The sequence below is a fragment of the Centrocercus urophasianus genome, unplaced genomic scaffold, assembly GCF_019232065.1.
Source record: "Centrocercus urophasianus isolate 14NV4802_14NV808 unplaced genomic scaffold, USGS_Curo_1.0 seq_11, whole genome shotgun sequence".
Lineage (NCBI taxonomy): Eukaryota > Metazoa > Chordata > Aves > Galliformes > Phasianidae > Centrocercus > Centrocercus urophasianus.
The window spans coordinates 47,897,892-47,918,809 of NW_024884253.1; the positions used below are offsets into that span (position 1 = coordinate 47,897,892).

The following is a 20,918-nucleotide window of genomic DNA, read 5'->3' on the forward strand; positions in this document are numbered from 1 at the left end:
CTTCGCCCCAGAAAATCCAGCACCCTGCACTAGATTAGAACAAAACGTGCTTTTATACCATTTCTCCTCCATGCCCCTTTTCCTACCATGCCCTTAAATTCCATGCCTAAGCTTCTATAGGACAGCAACTGTGCCGCTTTTTTTTTTTTTTTTTTTTTTTTGGCTAGATGTATAGAACATAGACAGTCAAAGGATCAGGATTACTCAACACTCTTCTTGTGAGCAGTTTGAACACAGACATTTTCTAATTATGTCCCGTGTCAAAACTAGCTCTCATCTCAGTCCCAGGCAGCAGAGCCTTAGGGAACAAATAAGGTCACTGTTTTGAAATTGGAGTTTCTCTTTGAAAACCTTCCTACAGCAACACCTTCAGCACTTCCAAAAGAGAAAATGTTAAACTTTATCTGCTTCTACAACACAATTTTTCCAAATATTTTTACATGCAATGTAATCCAGTTTATTTGAGATAAGCTATGCATTTCTCAATGTATTTTCTTAAATATATGGGGCTTCTCTGCAAGAGCTCACATGAGATATGCATCTACATTTCAACACCAATGTTTTAGCTTACCTCCTTCATTTCCACTTCTTTCTCACTTCTTATTCCATTTTCTGGAGAAGGGCTGTCTACATAGATGACCAATTTGCTGGTACGACCACCTTTCATTAGAATCTGTGGCTCAAAATTTGAGGTTCCAAAGCCATCCAAAGCATAAAAAGCAACACTATATCTCAGTTTGCCTCCATATGCCATGAGCTGTTTGGATATAAAATTGTTACTTCTATTTATCCCAAGGTTATAGCTACTAGTTTTAATGTCATCAGAAGATTTGGAAAGTGACAGTTCTTTGATGAATTGGCAATAAAACATGAAAATTGACTTCAACTTAGCAGTTTTTACACCAAGGTTAAACATTTATTTCTAAAAAGCAAGCAGTTTCTTCTTTTAGGACCTTTCAAGGGATATACATTCAATTTTCATTTAATTCCTATGCAGTAGAGATTCCATTATCTATATACTGAATCTAGTGTAAAAGTTGAAAGCCCTTTCGAGTTTCTAAACTAAAATTGAGTATATCACGCCTTTCTCCCACATATAATTTCTGGAAAGTAATACCATAAATAAATATGGGTGTTACCCATTTACAGAATCAAGAAAAATCTCATTAGAAGAGGGTAATGTAAACATTCATAGCAAGCACAAACTATATAAGTTCATTTATACAATTATATTAATTTATATGATTTTATTACCTTCTTGAATTAAATAACACGTACAAATGTTGTGTATAAAGTGACCATTATACAAAGGAGTGACATTAATAGACTAAAGAAACTATCCAGACATCATTCTAATTATTTAATGGTCTCACCTGGTCTCCTTGAAACTGCTCTGGTAACCTCCAGTAAAATGTTTCTGTATTTAAGTACTTTCTGACAATGGCAGCATCCAGCAAAACATCAGGAAATTGTGAAAATACTCCTTCCACTGTTCCAGTCAGGTTACTTTGAGCTACTACATGCAGAACAGACTGGTCTGGAGTTAAGGTTATCTACAACACAAAGAGCAATGGATTAATTTAACAAAAATACTTTATTGTGATGTAATATACATATATATACACAATAGTCTTAGTTTCCTTTAGATAAGCAAAAATTCAATTTAAAGTTACAAAAGTTCAAGCCAAAAAATTTGGGGAATATTTTTTAACAATTTTTTTTCAAAATGTGTGGAGTCAAATACAAGTTTTTCAGAAATAAGACTTCACTTTTTTTTGTTGGTTTACTGTAAGTCATTGCTATAACTTTATTGCAGTTCACCTGATTCATGAAACATATGCAGCCTTTTGGTCCTTTTGGTACATCACAGTGGTATTATAAGCATAACACCAAACTGTATGCACACATTTATGTCACTCTACTTACGGGAATTCTCACATGATCTTCTACTTCGAAACAAGATGTGGACATCCCAAAACAGAAACATGGAATACAACCTAGCGTGTTATTAGCAGACAGAGCAAAAGTTCCAGGTTTACACTCACTGCACTGTAGCCCAAACACATTTTCCTGGAGGAAAGAGAAAAAAAGCACAGCAGTACACTCGTATTACTTCACTAGCAATATGTTTAATTTCAATTACACAGCGACGCTTTTTTAAAAACACGGAACAATAAACGAATTTCATGTATTCAAATTCCTAAATAAAATTAACAACTATGTTTCTCCATTAAAGGCAGAAAACCCTCTTTCCTCTACCTTCACCTAAAAACCCTTAAAGACAAAGAAGATGCTCAATATGAATAGAAATCAAAGGACTTCGGTTCTCCATTGTTAAGTCCAGCTTGAAGAAAAGCTAAAAAAATAGCGTTGATCCCATTATTAATCAGAAACATTGGAGAGAGGCCTATGAGAGTATATATTTGTTGCATTGAAATAAATTTTCTATTACTACACTTTTTAATAACAGTCCCACCTTAAAAAAAAAAAAAAAGTACTATTAAATTTCTGTCCTTAATATTTCCTTTTTTTAATAAAGGAATGCCCATTCAAGCTTCAGTAATAGCAAGATATCTGAAAAGTATTGTTTGTATTGCTTATGTTGTTTATAATATAGTAAACACAAATTTGAACTTGTAACATAATCAGATTAAGAAAAATGTTGAGATTATCTATTTTGTATTTACTGGTTTCTTCCTATCGTTATAAATTGGATTTTCAGAAGATAAGATTGTATTATTTGAATTAATATACTGTTCCCAAACTTAATAAAATCATGTGTGTACGAGCAGAAAAAAATTCTCTATACTTTTTTTTTTCCCCATTATTAGAATACAATAGCTTTTCCATTGGAGTTTTCTAACATTTAATTAGCTTTCAAAAATATTTTCACACGTAGAATGGAAAGAGCTGTAGATACACTATCTCTACAGAGGACAAAATAATTGTTTGTCAAAACAGCATGTAAAGAATTTGTACCTTTTTAATTAAGAAAGAAACAACCTTTTTGTAAGTAGCTGTCTTAATCCCATAGATTGTTTCAGAAAACTCAAGATGGTTATGCAACCTATAATGTCAAGTGTAACTCTGGCAGCAGAGACTTCCTAGACTCACTGAAAGAATAGAATTTCCATGGCTTAAGGTAGTAACGTTTTCTCTACACTGCTCGCTGCATTAGAGTATATTTTCTTCAGTGGTCCTTTTTGTTCTTTTTCAATCTTCTATGTGTACTGCAAAAATAAATTTTAATAGCAACCCCAAAAGAATGCATGAGTTATGACTAATTATTATTTGCACTATTTGCAAAGCAAAATGAAGATGGCATAAATAAAACACTCAAAAAAATATATCATTAAAAATGGTATCAGATGGCATTTACAACATACAGAGAAATGTATTGAAATTGAAGTCACTAGCACTATTCTCATATATTTAATAAGGTTTACAAAAATTTTGTCCCAGAACTCATGGCCAGTATACTGTCCTATTCAAGAACGTATTCAAAAAGGCATCCTCGCCCTTTGTGAGGCAGACAGAAATTAACAGCAAAAGGGAAATCAAGACAAACGCATCCTCGATCCTTTTTCATTTCTACCCTACAGTACTAATACATAAAAATAGGATTCTGAATGTACTGTAAAAAGGATGCAGTTATAGGTATTCACTTAGCACAGAATGAGCATACGGATTTTACATTTAGCAAATGCAACCAAATTGAATTTAGGACTACGATGAGAAAGACTGATGTCACTAAATATGCCAACTCCCATAAAAGATTTGATAGAATATGATTGATGCCTTTCAAATGCACAGCAGTCGTTTTGTAAAATCAGCAAGAATTCAGTATTAGTTACAAATGATTTCTTATGATTAAGCATGGGTCTGATCTTGACTACTTAGCACACTTCTTATCTTCAGCAATACCGTGAGTTTTGTCTAAGAGAGAAATGCAGTACTGTGCCACACTAAATGTGTGACCACAGTCTGGAAATAAAATTATCTGGCTGCTTAAAAACAAATAGAAAGTAGTAAGAGAGGCAAACAGTCTAGCATTATTTCAGGAACTTGAGAAGAAAAATAACAATGGCATGTTGGTAGCATTAATGCTATCTCTTTTGCCTGCAGCAGTGTTTGCCCAAACTGGGAAACTACTCATCAGGCAGTTTTTAATCCAGATGACTCATAACTAGACTGACTTAGCAATGGCACAGAAAATCCATTTGGTGTGATTTTAGGAGTTCTTAGAAATACCTCAAAGTAGGGATGCAGCCTAAGATCCCTCTATCTCTATAGCTGCTATGATTGTTATGAAATAAATTATCAGAAACTCCAACTCAGTGTCCAAAAAAAAGTCTGAATACTTCAATACCTTGCAGGTACAGATACCAGTTTCTTCTTCACAAGCACAAAGTCCTTCAGTGACATCACACATCTCTGCTTTGGTTCCACTTAAGTCACAGTCACAAGCAACACAGTCTGGGTAGTCCCTGTAGCCTAATGCACATCTGGAACAGTTTTGTCCTCCAAATTCAGCTTTACACTGGCACTGACCCGTCAAAACATCACACTGAAGACTATTTGAACCAGAACCACTACAGTTGCAGGCCTTACAGGGAAAAAAAAAAAAAATCAGGAATAACTCTTTTAAATCAATTTTGTTAATTTTGTTACAATAAAAGCTGTACATTAATTTAAAATACGGTAAATTTAAAAAATTTAAAACTCAATGTTTGTTAACAATTACTGTACAATATAAAATGAAGAACATAATCCATGGGATTGCTTGATTTGTATTTAAAAAAAAAGAATTGCATGTCATTTCTATTAAACAGTCGAATGTAAAACAACCACCTTTGTTGATTCCCAGAACCAGTTTAGAACCAAATGAGTTAAAGGAACAAGCCCCAGAAGATACAAAACAAAAATATCTCAATTAAAACAGTATTTTAAAACAGTATTTATGGAGTGTAATAAATAAATTATAAAATTGTTATGTAAATAGTGGATTATATATATATATTATGGATATGGATTATCCATATCCATATAATATATATATATAATCCATAGTGGATTATATATATATATATATATATATATATACATACACACATGGAAAGAAAGAGAGACAGAGAAAGAATAGATTTATACACTAGAATATACTTATAGAAAGGAAAGAAAAATCTTAATACTGACATTCTTATAAGACATCCAGGAACATTAATAGGGTCTACATCTCACTCTAGCTTCACTTGTTTTCTGATCAGGAACTGAGAATCTCACTGAATCCAAAAGTAAGTTAAGCATGCAATGTTGTTCAGTGTACAAGCCCTACAAGCGCATTTATGTATTCTCTCATTCTTTACACATTTGTTGCTCACCCTTTGTATTAAGCAGACTTCTCACTCTCTCAGTACTGTGTACTACACCGCACAGTCTAACACACTTTATGACGAAACAGGTTTACAACTTTGACTCCTAAATACCACTAAAAGTCTGCAGTTCTGAAAGTTAAACCCTGTTTTATCACAACAGAATTAATTTACACATATTTCCATCTCAATATCACAATGATAAATAAGAACTCTAAGGTACACTTAATTGAGCAAAGCACTTGACTTGACAAAGGTTGTAAGCAAAACGGAACTACTCTTCTGCTCAATTAACGTACCCAGGAATGGATTCCAAGTGCTGAGAAAACATTCAATTCAACTTGATCATTGGCAAGTGGAATCAGTCTAGGAAAGGAAAACTTAATGGGTTGACAGTCTACCATCACCATATCCTCGCCTGAGTGAAATGGCACAGGAACCAGCACACTGTATTTACAGAACATTCACAGAAAGAATGAGAGCAACTTGAAAATGCAGAGATTTAAAGAAAGTTGCTATAAATCATAGAGATTGCAAACTCCTAAGAAAAGTCTATACTAAAGGGCTATTTTATCATTCTTACTCTAAATAATTAAAAACAAAATAATAAAAGATCTTGGCTGATGCTTGTACTTGTCAGGTATTTATCACATATAATGACTGATCTTGTCAAGTTGATTAAACTTGTGGTTTCTCCATTGAAATTGCCCATTATGCTCACATAATTCTGAGGCTTTTTAAAGTCCTAGCATTTATAAAATAAAGTTTGGTTCAATGCCATATCTAATAGGAATTTACTGGGAAAACCTAATTGTGTGAATGGTTGATACCCCTCATACCTGAAGTTGTATTTTAGTGCTTAAAAATAAATGCTAACCTGCATTCAGGAAACAAACTACCTACCTTATGCCATTTACATTTTTTTTTTTTTAAATGTATAATGACTTACAAGATATCTATATTTCATTTTTCTTAAAGCCATAATATGAATCATTGGTCAACACAGAAGCTATGTTTCTTGCTAGTCTTGATAGTCAAAATACACACTAAAATTCCTTAGATTATCTATGAACCTACCAAGGTTCATATAATAATGGTCCACTCTGGACCATTATTTTCGAAGACAGCATTCTTAGAAAGTTCTTCAATACACACCAGCACTTACACTTTGAAACATAAAATAGCAACTGAGATCCTCAAAACAAGACTCCAGTTCTAGCACAGGTTTTAGTAAATGGCAAACTGCTTTGAATTGTCTTGGCCTTTCAAACAGCCTACCATACCTTGCAGCCAAGTTTAGGAGAGAGTCCCCAGTGATTTTCTTCACACAGTTCACATTTTGGTCCCCGAGTATGAGGGGGACAAATGCATTTACCAGAATCTGCATTACAGTTGTTCTGAGTATGAGCACAGTCACAGGCTGCAAAAGAAATGAGACCAAATGATTAACTTTCTCTGCTTTTTCTAAATGGAATGAATTCCATGACTGTTGATAATTTTACTTTTCTTAATGATACAGTAAGGCACTCCTTGTACTGCTTGTCCCTAACTGAGAACTAAATTACAGACAGAGTGTCAATCTTATTTTTTTAATTGAAAATCCATTATTCCTGTTTGATGTAGCCTGTTTGGTAATTTTAAAAGGAAGGCTACATTTCCACAGGGGAATCAACAAAGCCAAACAGAACTATCATGGAGAAAAGTAAATCTATAGGGGAAAATGCTATTATAAAAGGTGCAAAACTGATAAGGGATTTGATAATTAAAAGACTGTTCTTGCTAGAAAGTGGAAATTCAGAAACACTTCAATTGCTTTAATAAAATTTAAAATTTTTCGAGTCTAAAATGGTAAAAAGTACTTAAGGGGTCTTTGATTCCTAGTACACACAAGGTGTATCATCCCACTGAAGATTTCACATTACTATACTGTGAAAAAGCGTCTCTCTGAGATTGGAGAAATGGTAGGCATTCCTTTAACTATCCTATAACCTGTTGGAAAGAGTACCTTATTAACATGATAAATCTGAAGATGGCATCTTCCCAGTTAGGATTAAAATTTTCCTCTAATGGGAAAACACAATCAATGGCCTATTTTATCAAGGAGGAAATCATATTTTGAAGAATTGAACAGACAAAAATATGGCAGAAGTTTGCAATAGTAGTAGTTTTTAACTTTTGTTCCCAAGCTTAATCAAAGTGTCAGGAAACCATTCCCCAGACTTCTTGGAATATTTATCAAACCAACAGAACACTGCTGGAGTAAAAAATACAATACACTGCTGAACAAAATTTCACACAACCCCTGGAAGAATCATGGATTAGAGCTTACGTGTACAGCCACCATTCTGCAACGAGTGAAAGCCATGAGCACAGCGATCACACTTTTCTCCAGTCACTCCTGGTAAGCAGTGGCACTGCCCCTGATGATTGCAGTCTTCAGAGATGGAGCCAAATTGACTGCAGTTGCAGGGAACACAGCCAAGTCCAGTAAGCAAGCCATAATAGCCATTCTGTTGGACAAGAAGAAGATATGTTAGAGTACACCAAGTCTCTCAGTTACTTTCCCGGTCATCTGACCAGCATGAATATTGATCAGCTCTGTAAGACTACTATGGGAGGACTACCTGGCCTCATCTCTTTGCTATTCCCAGCTGCATGCAAGTATGTACTTTAGATGAAGAAATGAATACTGAAATGGTCTTGTGATCCTCTAATCTCATTAGTGAGACTTGTTTTAAACTCTGACATTATTTTTAATTAAAGACTTTCATGAGGGCAAGGGTAGGCTGTGCTGACTAAGCAAAGATTTCTGTGAATTAAAGAGCAGAACAGAGCATGTCAGTGACCTATGATGCATATAAATTAAAAAGTGTTCAACTCAGCTGGCACAGGGGCAGTAACTGGGCACAGAACTGCTCTGGTCTCTGAGTTAGTTCCATACTCAGCAAAGACTATAAACTGTTGTTTTGTCTCACCAGTGAATACCTATTTGTTCTTGTAACAAGCCTGTCTTTTAGCTGAATCTCTTTCTTGGTGCTTAGCCACGATATATTTATTATCACTAATTACATTTTTCAGATAGTCCCAGAGTTAATTTGCAGAAGCACAGCATTAAGATACCTTCAGGTCTGTTAGTGGCATTCAGTTTGGTTTTTTGCAATCAGCAAACATGACTGCGCACTGTCAGGCAGCGCAACACCAGCCTGAACAGCCTGATTCAGAAGGGGGCTGAGTTACAGCTTCACAACTGCAAAGAGCACAGGCAGAGCAATTTGCAACTACAAAAAAGTCTAGACAAAGCTTTGATCTCCTCTCCACCAACAAGTTCACACTTCTCTGAATTTATTTGCTGTTTTTTTCTGTATCTGCTCTAGTCGAGTTCATCCTTCTTGAACAGGGACGATCAGAATATTACACAGCAACCTAGATAGGATCTCACTGGTATATTAGGACTGTCTGTATCTGATAGAAATAACACACTGACATGCTCTACATCACATTTGCCTTTTCTGAAGCTGCATCACATAGGGGGCAGAGGTGCCCTATAATCCAGTAATACACTAGGGACTTTCACCTCCTCCATCCATCTCAGATCACACAAGTTTTCTTCTTAGATTCTAAGTTACACCACATTTTGTACTACTGAAATTATCAACTGTTTGGGTGTCGATCAACAATTTTAAGGCCAAAGCCTTTAATTAAAGTATTGAACAAACTGATCAAAAACATCTGGTTTCCTACATAGCAAGCATGAGTTCAAATTCCCAGAAAATTTTGAAGAATGTTAAGTGAACTTATATCAATCTTTCAAGCAACCAAAAAATTCCTTTTGTGTCTCTTCACACTGATGCTGGTATATGCAGATAAACAGGCAGACCAAGATATGAAAAAAAACACAGGTATTGGAAACAGGTAAACATCTGCTTACCAAGCACTTGTCACATTTTTGTCCAATCACGTCTGACTTGCAGTCACAGATGCCCGTCTTGTGATGACAGACGCTGGAAAGGGAGCCATTCACATGGCACTCACAGGCTTATGTTTAGGAAAAAAAATAACAATAATAATTCATGTTTTTATATATGCTTTTGTTATTATGCAGTATTCCAAATTTGTTACACAATTGTGTTTCATTTGTTCATCTATATCCTACAGATGCTAATATACTACAGCAAAATTTGTACTACATATCTAGGCTAAGCAAATAAAAAACCTGCAACAAACTCTGTGAGGAGATACATTTGGGAAGTTTGTTTTTCCTGTCCTCACATATAAAATTCAGAAGCAGAAAATGTCTACAGCAAGCCACTGGAGAGGGAGCATTAAGCAAGCCAGAAAGTTTCAGAAATATGAAATGTCAGTCCCTGGCACGATATATTCCATCCTCAGGCTAAACAAAACCCAAAACTCATAGCTTTCAATCTGTACTTGTCAACTCACAACTTGAAGGTTAACTCTTTTGGAAAATATATGCATCTTCCTATACATTCCGCTACATGCAGACCACATTTTTCTGTTCTTTACATTCTCAGAGTAATAATAACAGCTTACCACGGCAACTTTTCTCAGTCACTGCATCCCCATGGTACCCATCAGCACACTTTTCACAGTGAAGACCTGCTGTGTTCCCCACACATTTCAAGCATTGACCTGTGACAGTATCACAATAACCATCTTCTTGAGTGTTTACATTGCCATTGCATTCACAAGGAGCACACGACTGTCCAGGCACCAGTGGATTTCCATAGTAACCATTTGCACACCTGCACAAGAGATTAAAAAACTTTGTAACAGAATAGCCCAGGTTGGAAAGGACCTCAAAAGATCACCAAGTCCAAACTTTAAAAACATTTGTCTAGTTTAAATTACCTAACACCCCGATCAGCTTGAATCTTGAATGCAGCAGAAATGCAGTCACATCACTCTCCTGACTCAAGAGAGTATTTCCTGTTAAATTTGCTCTAAAGAGTCAGTGTATTACAAGCAAGGACAAAATGAGGAAAAATTTATTAGGAATGTTTTGTACGTGTGATGTAAACAATTCAAAGTAGATGGGATGATGACAATCACACAGATCCTTACCCACAGATTCCTTACCCAAAGTTAACATACATACCTTTCACACCGAGAGCCAGTATAGCCTGGAAGGCATTTATCACAGACAATTCCCTCTCCTTCACTCAGCTGGCAAGTAGGACTGAAACTACCAATGGTATTTGTGGAAATTAGTATTAAGACACAGAAACACAAGATAGCTGCAATTCAATATATCAAGACTCTTCAAGTCTATGTACATATCTATAAAACCACATAATCACACATGTATCTAGATTAACACCAACGTTTTAAACATCACAATTTGTCAAAACAGAATTATCATTTTCAAAAATTCTTGAGATTTTTATTTCAAAGGACGACTTTAGAGCTATATAAGAGCCTGACCCTTCTTCTAGCAAATTTGACAAGTATGCATACCAAGCTCCACTGTTTCAGGCGTAACAGCTCTGTCCTTCTGTTGTTTTCTGAACACGAAAGATAACAGTGACTTTGTTCCAAGTTCAAGGACGAGTCTAAATATTTCTTTTTGTATTTTGATACAAACTACATGAGCTCACTCAGCCTGTCTTAGACTACATTTGACAACCTGGCAAAACAATGTCTCTATGACACAGGCTCAAATGAAGAGAGAAAGATAGTTCCCTCTCTTTCTCCTTTAGATTTCACAACATTTTCCTTTATCTCGCTTTCCGATTTTGCTAAAGTTGCAACAGAAAATCTGAAACACGCAGCTTACTTGTTTGCAGCAGAGCTCAGAGGACAGGCACAGGGCTGGCAGTCCTCAGGAGTTCCTTGGGATGGACTTCCATAAAAGCCAGGCAAGCACTGATCACAAAAAGGTCCTGTCGTGTTGTGCTGACAAGCCTGTGAGACATGGCAAAAAACTTCATATTTACTTTTGATGGTTTTCCACTCCCCTGAGGGATCTCTGCAGGAATCTGCATGCAATACAGCATTAAGATGCAAGGAAACAACCATGAACAACTTTGAAAATAAGTTGTTTTGTTGTTTGTTTTTTTTTTTTAATTGAGTTACAACAATTCCTAACATTTTTTTTCCTAAATTGTAAAATGTAACTTTACGTTACAAAATATTACCTAAACATGAATCTAATCTTATTTGGCATATTGCAAACTTGGACAGCAACAAATTTGGTATATATTTCTTGCTGGTGTTTAGTCATTGCCTTTCAGAAATCTTTACATTTCATGAGAGATCTGAAAGCTAAATCTTCAGAATGGAGTGAGTGTGTAACTTCCACTGATGTCAGTCATGGAAGATATACATACCTGCATTCACACTGCTTAATTTTATTCAAGTTTTACTGTCAACTCGAGCAAGCAAAGTTAAGATTTTTATTAGTCAGTATGTATTGTTATTTTTTCTTTAGCTCTAATTATTCCATACTTGAAATGATAAAATAAAATAAAATCTTTAATGGAGAAAAACTTACTGGAGTCACCTCAATACATGCAGTGTAAGTAAACAATGAAAGAAAGCGTAATACACAATTTGTACCCATAGCTTGCAATTTACATACATTATAAACTTGTCTCCCACAGACAAAATGCTCTCCTAATTTCTAAACAGATGCTTAAGACACAGCACATCAGAGGACAACTTACAAAGCAAACACCTTGAGTATCACATTCAGTTGCATGCCCATTGCATTTGCAGGGTTGACAAATACCACCAAAGAGTATTCCATCCACTCGGTAGTACCCAGGGAGGCAGGACTGAAAAGAAATGAGGAGAAAAAGCAGCGGCATTATGTGTTAAATGTGTGCCTCATATCATTTTCAAAGAGACCACTTCCGACCACCCACTGACTCATTCACACAGTGGTAAACTGAATGCTCTTTCAACTCTGTTGATGTCACTGCAAACTTGAACTGGATGAAGGGAATAAGAATTAGCACCATAAAACTTCGATTCAGCCCTTTGTACCCTGGAGACACATAAGTTCAGTTTTCTGCAGATGAATATATGAATTTCTTTATTATAGGACAATAAAAAACAGATGGTCTATCTCATCTGCAGAATCATTAATGATACTATGGCACACGGCTTCATATTGAAATTATTTGTCAAAATAATTCCTGCTGTTCTGCAGGTGGTGCTCTGCCTCCACAATCTTTTATTCACGGATACATAAACTGCCACCTAGCCTTACACATTTGACTCTTGTGATATCTTCCGAAGACTAGCATTCCTCCCTGCTAAGATTCTTATTGCCTCCATAAACCCAACTACATAAAACAGAAATGCAATGAGCAATTCAGATCTAGGAAAAGAGCTATTTGTGAGTAAGGTAAGCCTGAAACAGCTTCACAGAGCTTTTACAGCTACTCCCCCTGCAACACTAATGCTGTAACATGTATTATCATCTTTTAGTGACACCAAATGGAATTCAAGAAATAAGCTTAAAACCCCATTCAGTTTATCGAAAAGAAAATATCTATGGTATTGTGTACAGTACACAGCATTTCACCACAGAATATACACTTTAATGGCAGTGTAATTAAAAGATGCTTGCCTTTAAAACCTAGATCCTTTCAGAAAAAAAAGACCAGTTTGCACACACAGAACAGTTACCTCACATGATATTCCTGTATAACCTTGAGGACATTCACAGAATTCCACATCTACTGATGAAGAAAGATCTATTACATTTGCACTTGCATTGTCCAGGGTCACTGAGTCCAGCCTAGGATCAAGCATGAAGACATCACATTATTTTTTTCCCCAAAATTTCATTTTAAGCAGTTTGGTTGGTGCAGTTTGGTATGTTGCCAATGAGTATGTTGCCCCCTGGCAGCAACAGCTGAAGAATGGTCTAAAATCTGAAAAGACTATGACGGTAGTGTTGTCACTGCATTTGCAGTTCTCAGCTGGAAGCAGTTGTGCCCCCATCCTGTTATCCTTATTCTAATTCCCATTGACTTGGTGCCTTCTCCTGAAGTGAGGTTTAATCAAGAACTCCCTGTCTGTCATTATAGAAGTACGTGGGTGGAGCAGACTTCTATTGCAGTCCTGAGATAAGATAGGTTTACCACATCATGTTACTAGAGGTGTTCAAGGCCAAGTTGGATGGGGCCCTGGGCAGCCTGGTCTAGTATAAAATGGGGAGGTTGGTGGCCCTGAATGTGGCAGGGGGGTTGGAGATTCATGATCCTTGAGGTCCCTTCCAACCCTGGCCATTCTGTGATTCTGTGATCATGTCTGAACTAGACATACATTGCAGGTGGGTAAGTAGTGAGAAACAGCATTGGTTCACTGCTGGTGTATACTACAAAGCAAGGCAAAACCTCCCTAATAGTACAAACAAAAACATTTTGCAGTAGAGAAAATTTTCTCAGTAACCAGTAAAATGATTTAAGTGAATCTTTACAAACATTCCAGAAAGTTGAAAACACTATCCCTAAATACATAAATATAATCACTCCCCAAGGGCACAAAGTGAATTTTCTTCATGCTTAGCTATCAGGTATAATGATGTCGAAGGTAAATGCTACCAATTTAGAGAATGAGGAAGAAAGGCTACTGGTAAGGCTAAGGGAAGTAAATCAGTGATGAAGCACTGGAACTCATTCCCTTGAGACCAGTACCATTTTATTCCTGTATAATTTGGAGAACAGGTAAGAGAGATCTGCAAGAACTGATAAAGATACTGCTAATCCTGACTTGAGACTATGAAATGATAAGGTAAACCAGCCCAGACCAATTTTCCTATTAAGCATTCCCTTAGAAATGACCATCAGAACATCTACAAACAGATATTAAAAGAAATTACAGCCAGCTTCTTTATTGGTTGGTTCTCAATCATCAGTGACGGATTAACTTGCAACATACCAAAATAAGCACATTTCTGAGAGTTTAGGAGGTATTTCTCTCTAACAAAGCTGCCATTGTAATAGGGCTTTAGGGAATATTCCTTTAAGGTAGAAAACAATGATCCTGCTTTATATATCCCTAGAACAACCGCCTGTCCTTTTCTGCACATTCCACATGAATGTGGACAACACTAGTCTTAAAAAAATTTCAATGAAGGATGTTTTCTTCTAGAAATTGTTAATGCAAAACTACAGGAACCACAAGCAGTTCTACACATGCACGAAAATAACATGAGTATATAGATTAATTTTAGTATTTTCTGTCCCTTACCTGTACACAGCTTTTTTGGCAATGTTGTAGTTGGCCCTGATCAGAAGATGGGTCACATTCACCAGAACAGTCATCAGCCTTTCTCGGTCTATGGCTTTTTTTGTATTGAAATCTATAAAATTGTCTGATACCAATCTCACTGAATTAGAGTACTCCTCATAGGGCTGTAATGACAAACCCGCTGCTCTTGTGCTCAAAATCTGACCATTGCCCTGAAAGTGAAATACAGAAAACATTTTTCGTGTCTATATGGAAATCTCATTTAGCTGTTACATTTAGTGTCAGATGCACATCCAGATAACGTAGAAAAGAAGCAAGATTTCTTTCAAAAAAAAAAAAAAAATTAAAAATAAAACGTCTGTATTTTCCATAGATTCAGGAAGATTGCAATCCCATTCTCTTTTAGTTCAGAGGTTTCAGAGACACTTGATTTTCTTTTAGGAAAAGAGTTAAATTAAAAATCAAACTCTACAAAATAATTTTTTTTTCTGCTTTGCTCTATTAATAAGCACATATGACAAAATACAGCATTTTCAGAGGTGCCTGAACTTCATATGGAACCTTAGCTTTTAACTGCAATACAACTACAGAAAAGTAAACAAACAGAACAAATATTCATCTGTTTCATAAACATAAATTAATCCAGCTTATTGTAGTTGCCTTTTAAACAGAATGTTGCTCATTTAGCAATTACCACCTCCTGTTTTTAGCAAGGTTAAGATTTAGGTATTTATTTTCTAAAAATAAGAATAGAATTATCTGCCTACACCTTCAGAGAAATAAAGCAGAAAAGGAGAGAACTGAGTAGCAAGAAAATCTTCATAGTGACTTTCAAAACATGATTTAAAAATTAGATCTAGGGAGGAATTAAAAATTACTGCTACATAGATACTATTTTATTTTCCTTTTTTTTTTTTTTTTAACCTATTCATGGATTTCTAATAATGTTTGAGTAGTAGCCAGCTGAAAACCATCCACCTTAATGATGACATCCACGCTAGATACTATATCACTGTCCATACTGTCCATCGGAATGTCGTAAGACACGGTATACTTCAAATCCCCACCAAAAGCTGTGAGCTGAAATAATAAAAAAGAAAGCCTTAACAACACAACCTCCAATCAACACAAAGAAGAGAAATGAGAAAGTCCAGTGTATTTGCCCCAAAATAAAAGAACAGATTGGCTCGCAAACACTACTTTCCAAGGAAAAATTAACAGGCTGTGCCTATAAGCATAGGGACAAGTGCTGGCTTGTTGCTGCAGTTCCAGTGGGGAAAGTCAGCCGAAGGCTCTACAGAAGATTTAGATAAGTTTCAGCAATACACCCACAGGTCTTTCAACAGCAGAGGTTTATGCTACTGTCCTAGCCAAAGGGCAAAGCATGCTGGAGTTATTCACATTCCATATTCCACCTTCATGCTCCACAACTCCACATCTGCTGCTGACTCAAAGTAAGTGAAAGAGTTTTAGCAGTTTGACCTACATTAAAGGTACATCAAATAAGAATTTGAGTGAACATTCTCCTGTGAAAAACTACTCCTTAAAATTATACTTATTAGACTTGCATTCATTTTGTCTGTTCAAATAAATGTACACGAGCAAAGAGATTGTACTGAAAATAATTGAAGAAGTGAGGTCACCTCTACACTCAGCACTAGTGAAATCACACATGAAGTTCTTCATCCATTTTTGGGCTTGTCAGTACAGTACAGATGTGGAAATAATGGTGAGAGTTCATCAAAAGGCCATAAAGATGGTAAAGGGCACTTGCTTTGAGACAGGAGTCACAAGTATAGGGAATGTGAGCAAGAAAGTTAGTAACAATCAAGAAAAAGAGAATATATTGTCTAGTCAAAGATAGGCTGAGAACAAAGTGGTGTGGGGTGAGCTCAAAGAGCAAGAGGGGGATTCTGCACTATACTTAGCCAGGAATATTACAATTTGAGGAACAGAGACAGGTTGAGAAGTCTGGTAAACTTGGCTTTTATTTGTACTTTTTAATTACAGGAGCTATAAATATATTTCAACTATATTCATATTTTTATTACTTCTCATGAGCTAACCGAAGAACACACACAGCAGTTCTGAAGGTTTCAGTGCATAGAAATACAGCATCAAATTGAAAGACAATGCTTTATGCTATACATGAAAGATGCAAGAGAAAAAGTACAGGGACACAGAGATGAATTTTTGGTATATAAACATCTCAGTAAGTAAACATTTTGATTAGCTACTGTTTACGTACAGTGTTTTGAGAGCAATATAGTATAATTAATGTAGGGAAATTAAGAGTTTTGACTCCAAGCAAGAACTCACTTTATTTCCTAGATATGATTCAGGTGCTGACCAGTAGTAGGTATGTTTCAGAATTTTCACAGCATCAGTGTTGTTGATGCTTATTTGACGGGGACCATCAAATTGGCCTCGCTGAGGTTGCACACCCTTTGCATTATACAGATCAGTAATAAGCCATCCAGCCATGTCTGAAATCTGCAAGAGAAAGTAGTCACAAAACCCATCCACAGATATTCATGTGAACTACGGAATCCATCAGACTTTCATTAACTATGCTTCTGGTGTTAATGCAAGCCAGCAGCTAAAGCCTGCAATGAAATGACATACTGACTACCTCAGAGCCGTCAAATGATGTTGAAAATTCATTTCTCTGTAAGGATATACGTGCCAGAATTTAGAGTTAGCTCAGGTGCACGTCAAAGAGAAATACAGTACATGTTGCAGCTGCCTGAGGAAAGAATATTAGGTCACTAATGTAACATATAATACCTGACTGATGGGCCATGTTAAGCTGTCACAGACATCAGAAACCCCAAAACAGAAGCATTCTGTGCAGCCTTGAGGATTTCTCTCTTGCAGGTTGTAGAATCCTGGTTTACAGAGGTCACAGTTTTCACCTTCTACATTTTCCTGTGAATGGCATATAACAATTGTTTCACATCAGCATTATTATGGTAACAATTACAGTGGTTTACATGGGATTTAGGTATAACAGCATTAAGAACGTTATAAAAGAACACAGATTTCAGCATAACAGGCTTATTGAACAAGATTCAAAACTTAAAACTGATTGGAGAGAGTTATCAGAATTTGCTAGTTCATCAAAATTTAAATATACCCTGATAACAGTTCTGTTACAGTGAAACTTCAGCACACAGGTAGGGTTTGAAAGTCTTCTGTCAGTTTGTCTGTATGTTTCTCAAGTAGAATGGATTTCTAGCTTACCCTGAAGAAACTAAGTGTACCTACAACACAGTTTGCCTCTTAAGGCCACCACAGCCAGTTTCAAGGCAACAGTTCCTCAAGCAGACATTCACACTTGCATCCCACAACCATCCCACCACTCCACTGCCACCTATTCCTAGAGGAATATCACATATCAACACCTTTAGTTCCTAACACTGGCCTGATGCTTCATTACTGTGCAAAGTGGGCATTTTACGACAGCATGCTACATACCTCTTTCAAAATACCATTTATAGGGGTAAAAACAAAAAAAAACAAACAAACAAACAAAAAAAAAAAAAAAAAAAAAAACAAACAAACAAAAAAAAAAGCAAAAAGCAAAAAAACACCCAAAAACACCCAAAGCAGGACACTCAATATTTTTCCTTGTTAAATCTGTACAGATGTTATGCAGCTACTTATTGGAACAGTTTAAACAAAAGTTTCTGAGAAACAAGTATAAAAAACATTGAGTAAATCACCATCAAATTCTGCAAGTAGATTTCAGTGGGTACCTCTATACAGTAAGATGCAAAACACTTTCCCACTACCCTTGTCCCTGATTGTGCTTCATATCAGAACAAGACATCACTGTTCTATCTCAGCCTACAGAGAACCTCACAAAGATCCCTGCTACATGTGATGATGACACCAAGACTGCAGGGCATACAGTGTCCTGCATATCTGTATTACTCCTTCAAGAAAGCCTGTATGAGCTCTGCAGTGCAATTTGAAATGTGAAGCCTGTGGACCAAATTGCACCCTGAAAAGCAGCCTCCAGTTCAATCAGAAGAGCCACTCCCAGTTCCAGACTTACATTAAATTTGGTTTCACTGAATGACTTTCTGGATTGCCAGAGAAAAATCTGAGCCCTTTAGTAGCAACACTACCAACAGTTTAGTCTTGAGGACCAGCATTTGGCATATCAAGTTTACGTAAGGCCTCTCTCTAAGCTGGTAGGTTATGAACTTTTATAAGCAAAAATACAGATCAGTTCTACAAACCACATGAAAAAGCTAGGCAATTTCTCTAGCTTTCGTTCAAAGGAGGAGGATGATTGCTTTTAAATTTGTTAATATTTATTCTGCTCACAAAGAAGCAAAATACTTTTCTGACAGGTTCTTGATGATAGCAGGTAAAGTATTTGCGAGCAGGCACAAGGGGCTCTCTGACCATGCACCACTCTCTTTCAAAAAGCAGCCTAAGTCCAATTGCTGCTCCCTCTTCAATGGCTGCCCATATATGAGCCAAGCATGGCTCGGCCCTGGATCCACTCCTTTTGTGCACATTGAAAGCAAAGGTGCAAAAAATGTGCCTGTGCCCCCTGGACAAACAACCCCTTCACCGGGTGTTCCATCACCAGCTCAAGCCCTGGCCTAACAGATCCCCAACAATATATAAATATAGGAAAAGTACCATATAAAGGGAAATCTGAGATTATCCTGAAACAATGGGCTTTTGGAATATTGGATTTTTACAGAAACAATAACTGTGTGGTTTTTTCCAACTTCTTTATTTCTTTTTTCATGGTACACTGGGATTGCACGTTCCTTTTGTCTCTGTAACTTTACCTGGATGAAATGACTTCTTATTTCCTAATGAATACTAAGAACCTTATTCGATGGCTAGACCTCAAAAGCTGCTGTGACTGACTAGACTGTAGGGATGGGATGTGACTCTCTGATTAAGCCTCTACAATGGAAGAGGACTGAAAGCAAGGGATGCGTGCCCATGAAGTTCTGGGAATAATCCAGAGAGTGACTGTTGCATAGAAGACTTTATCTCAGCACAAAGGGGTCTGGAGGACAGCCTTTGTTTTAAATAAACAGATGGCAACATTTAAATGGATCAACAAGTGAAAACTCTCCTTGGAGTTTATTTTAAAATTGTGAATGTCTCCCTAAGTTAGCCAGACCATCATGGGAGGGTAGTGAATACGGTGCTCAGATCAAAACAGAACATACAAACTTAAAAAAAATTGACAAAAGAATTTTGAAGAGAGTAACAAGCTTGAGCTGGTGTCAACACACATTCCTTCCCAGCAGGTAGGGACACCCAGTACTGTGAGTATGTAAAGATGACTTTTGATACTACCATGAGTATATGAAGACCACATGAGTTCCCAAATGAGAATCATATTTGTACTGTGATTCAACTTTGTATTGCAATTGCTGTTTTGCCCTTGTATAGTAAATTCAGTACACTGCTGAATCATTTTTTAAATTGAAATCTTAGGTAACATAAAATATCTTTTTATTAGTAGTATTTGATTTAGATAGGAAATGTTTCTTCCTCTACACATAGAACATCCAGAAGTATTTGGTCAGAGAGTATTAGACTGTGACAGCTGTGTTTCACAAATAATCAAATATTATGATAATCAAATATTATGATTATATTCAGAATGTAAAAGGGAATCACTTGTGTTACTGAGTTTACACAGCCTATGTAGGCTTAGAAACTAGAAATTCTGTCAACTTCATTTAATATTTGTAGCACACAGCTTCCTTCTCCAATGTAATTGTGCTGACAGCTAGTGACACTCTCAGTGATCTGGCCAAAAAAAAAAATCTGTACGCTAGGCTCGTACTCTGAAAGGAGAGTTTCTTGTCCAGTTTATACCAAAATGTTCACCCGTAAGCTGCAACAGCTCTAATAGTGTTACTCTAGCTCAAAAGAAAGCAAAATAGTTGTTTCTTTTTTTTTTCCTCATTTAAATTGTCTGTTCAAACAATTCCTTTTTTCAGGACTCTGGTTATTTATACATTCAATGATTTGGATTAGATAAATCATGCAAAAGAACTAAGCAGTTTCAGAAAATCTGTCCAACAAACCATGGCATTTTTTGGCTCCTACTTGCTGTCATACTTGGCAACAAATATATAAACTACTGGCTAACATTTGGTTCAAAAAATTGTGTGTTACTTCTTTAAATAATGACACAGAGCTCTATAATACAGTTTAGAATCTACAGCTGCAAGATATTTCAAGGGTACTGAACGTTTACCAAAAATAAAAGCAGTCACGGAAAATCTGCTTTGGTTTTTTTTTTTTTTTTTTTTTTTTTTTTTTTTTTTTTTT

At 36.2% G+C, this 20,918-nt stretch overlaps 1 protein-coding gene across 1 annotated transcript in view; it reads right to left on the minus strand.

The window, feature by feature from the left end:
• LAMA1 (laminin subunit alpha 1) overlaps positions 1-20,918 on the minus strand; it is a 79,606-nt gene that overhangs the window by 40,439 nt on the left and 18,249 nt on the right. The window contains exons 11-26 of the mRNA XM_042839107.1: positions 17,382-17,522; positions 16,914-17,087; positions 15,573-15,674; positions 14,595-14,806; positions 13,026-13,137; positions 12,056-12,166; positions 11,167-11,294; positions 10,489-10,575; positions 9,924-10,135; positions 9,301-9,407; positions 7,702-7,882; positions 6,656-6,792; positions 4,370-4,606; positions 1,927-2,070; positions 1,374-1,553; positions 572-757 (exon numbers count right to left, since the gene is read on the minus strand). Coding sequence (XP_042695041.1) covers positions 572-757; positions 1,374-1,553; positions 1,927-2,070; positions 4,370-4,606; positions 6,656-6,792; positions 7,702-7,882; positions 9,301-9,407; positions 9,924-10,135; positions 10,489-10,575; positions 11,167-11,294; positions 12,056-12,166; positions 13,026-13,137; positions 14,595-14,806; positions 15,573-15,674; positions 16,914-17,087; positions 17,382-17,522 — 2,451 coding nt within the window. The remainder of the gene's footprint in view (positions 1-571; positions 758-1,373; positions 1,554-1,926; positions 2,071-4,369; positions 4,607-6,655; positions 6,793-7,701; positions 7,883-9,300; positions 9,408-9,923; positions 10,136-10,488; positions 10,576-11,166; positions 11,295-12,055; positions 12,167-13,025; positions 13,138-14,594; positions 14,807-15,572; positions 15,675-16,913; positions 17,088-17,381; positions 17,523-20,918) is intronic.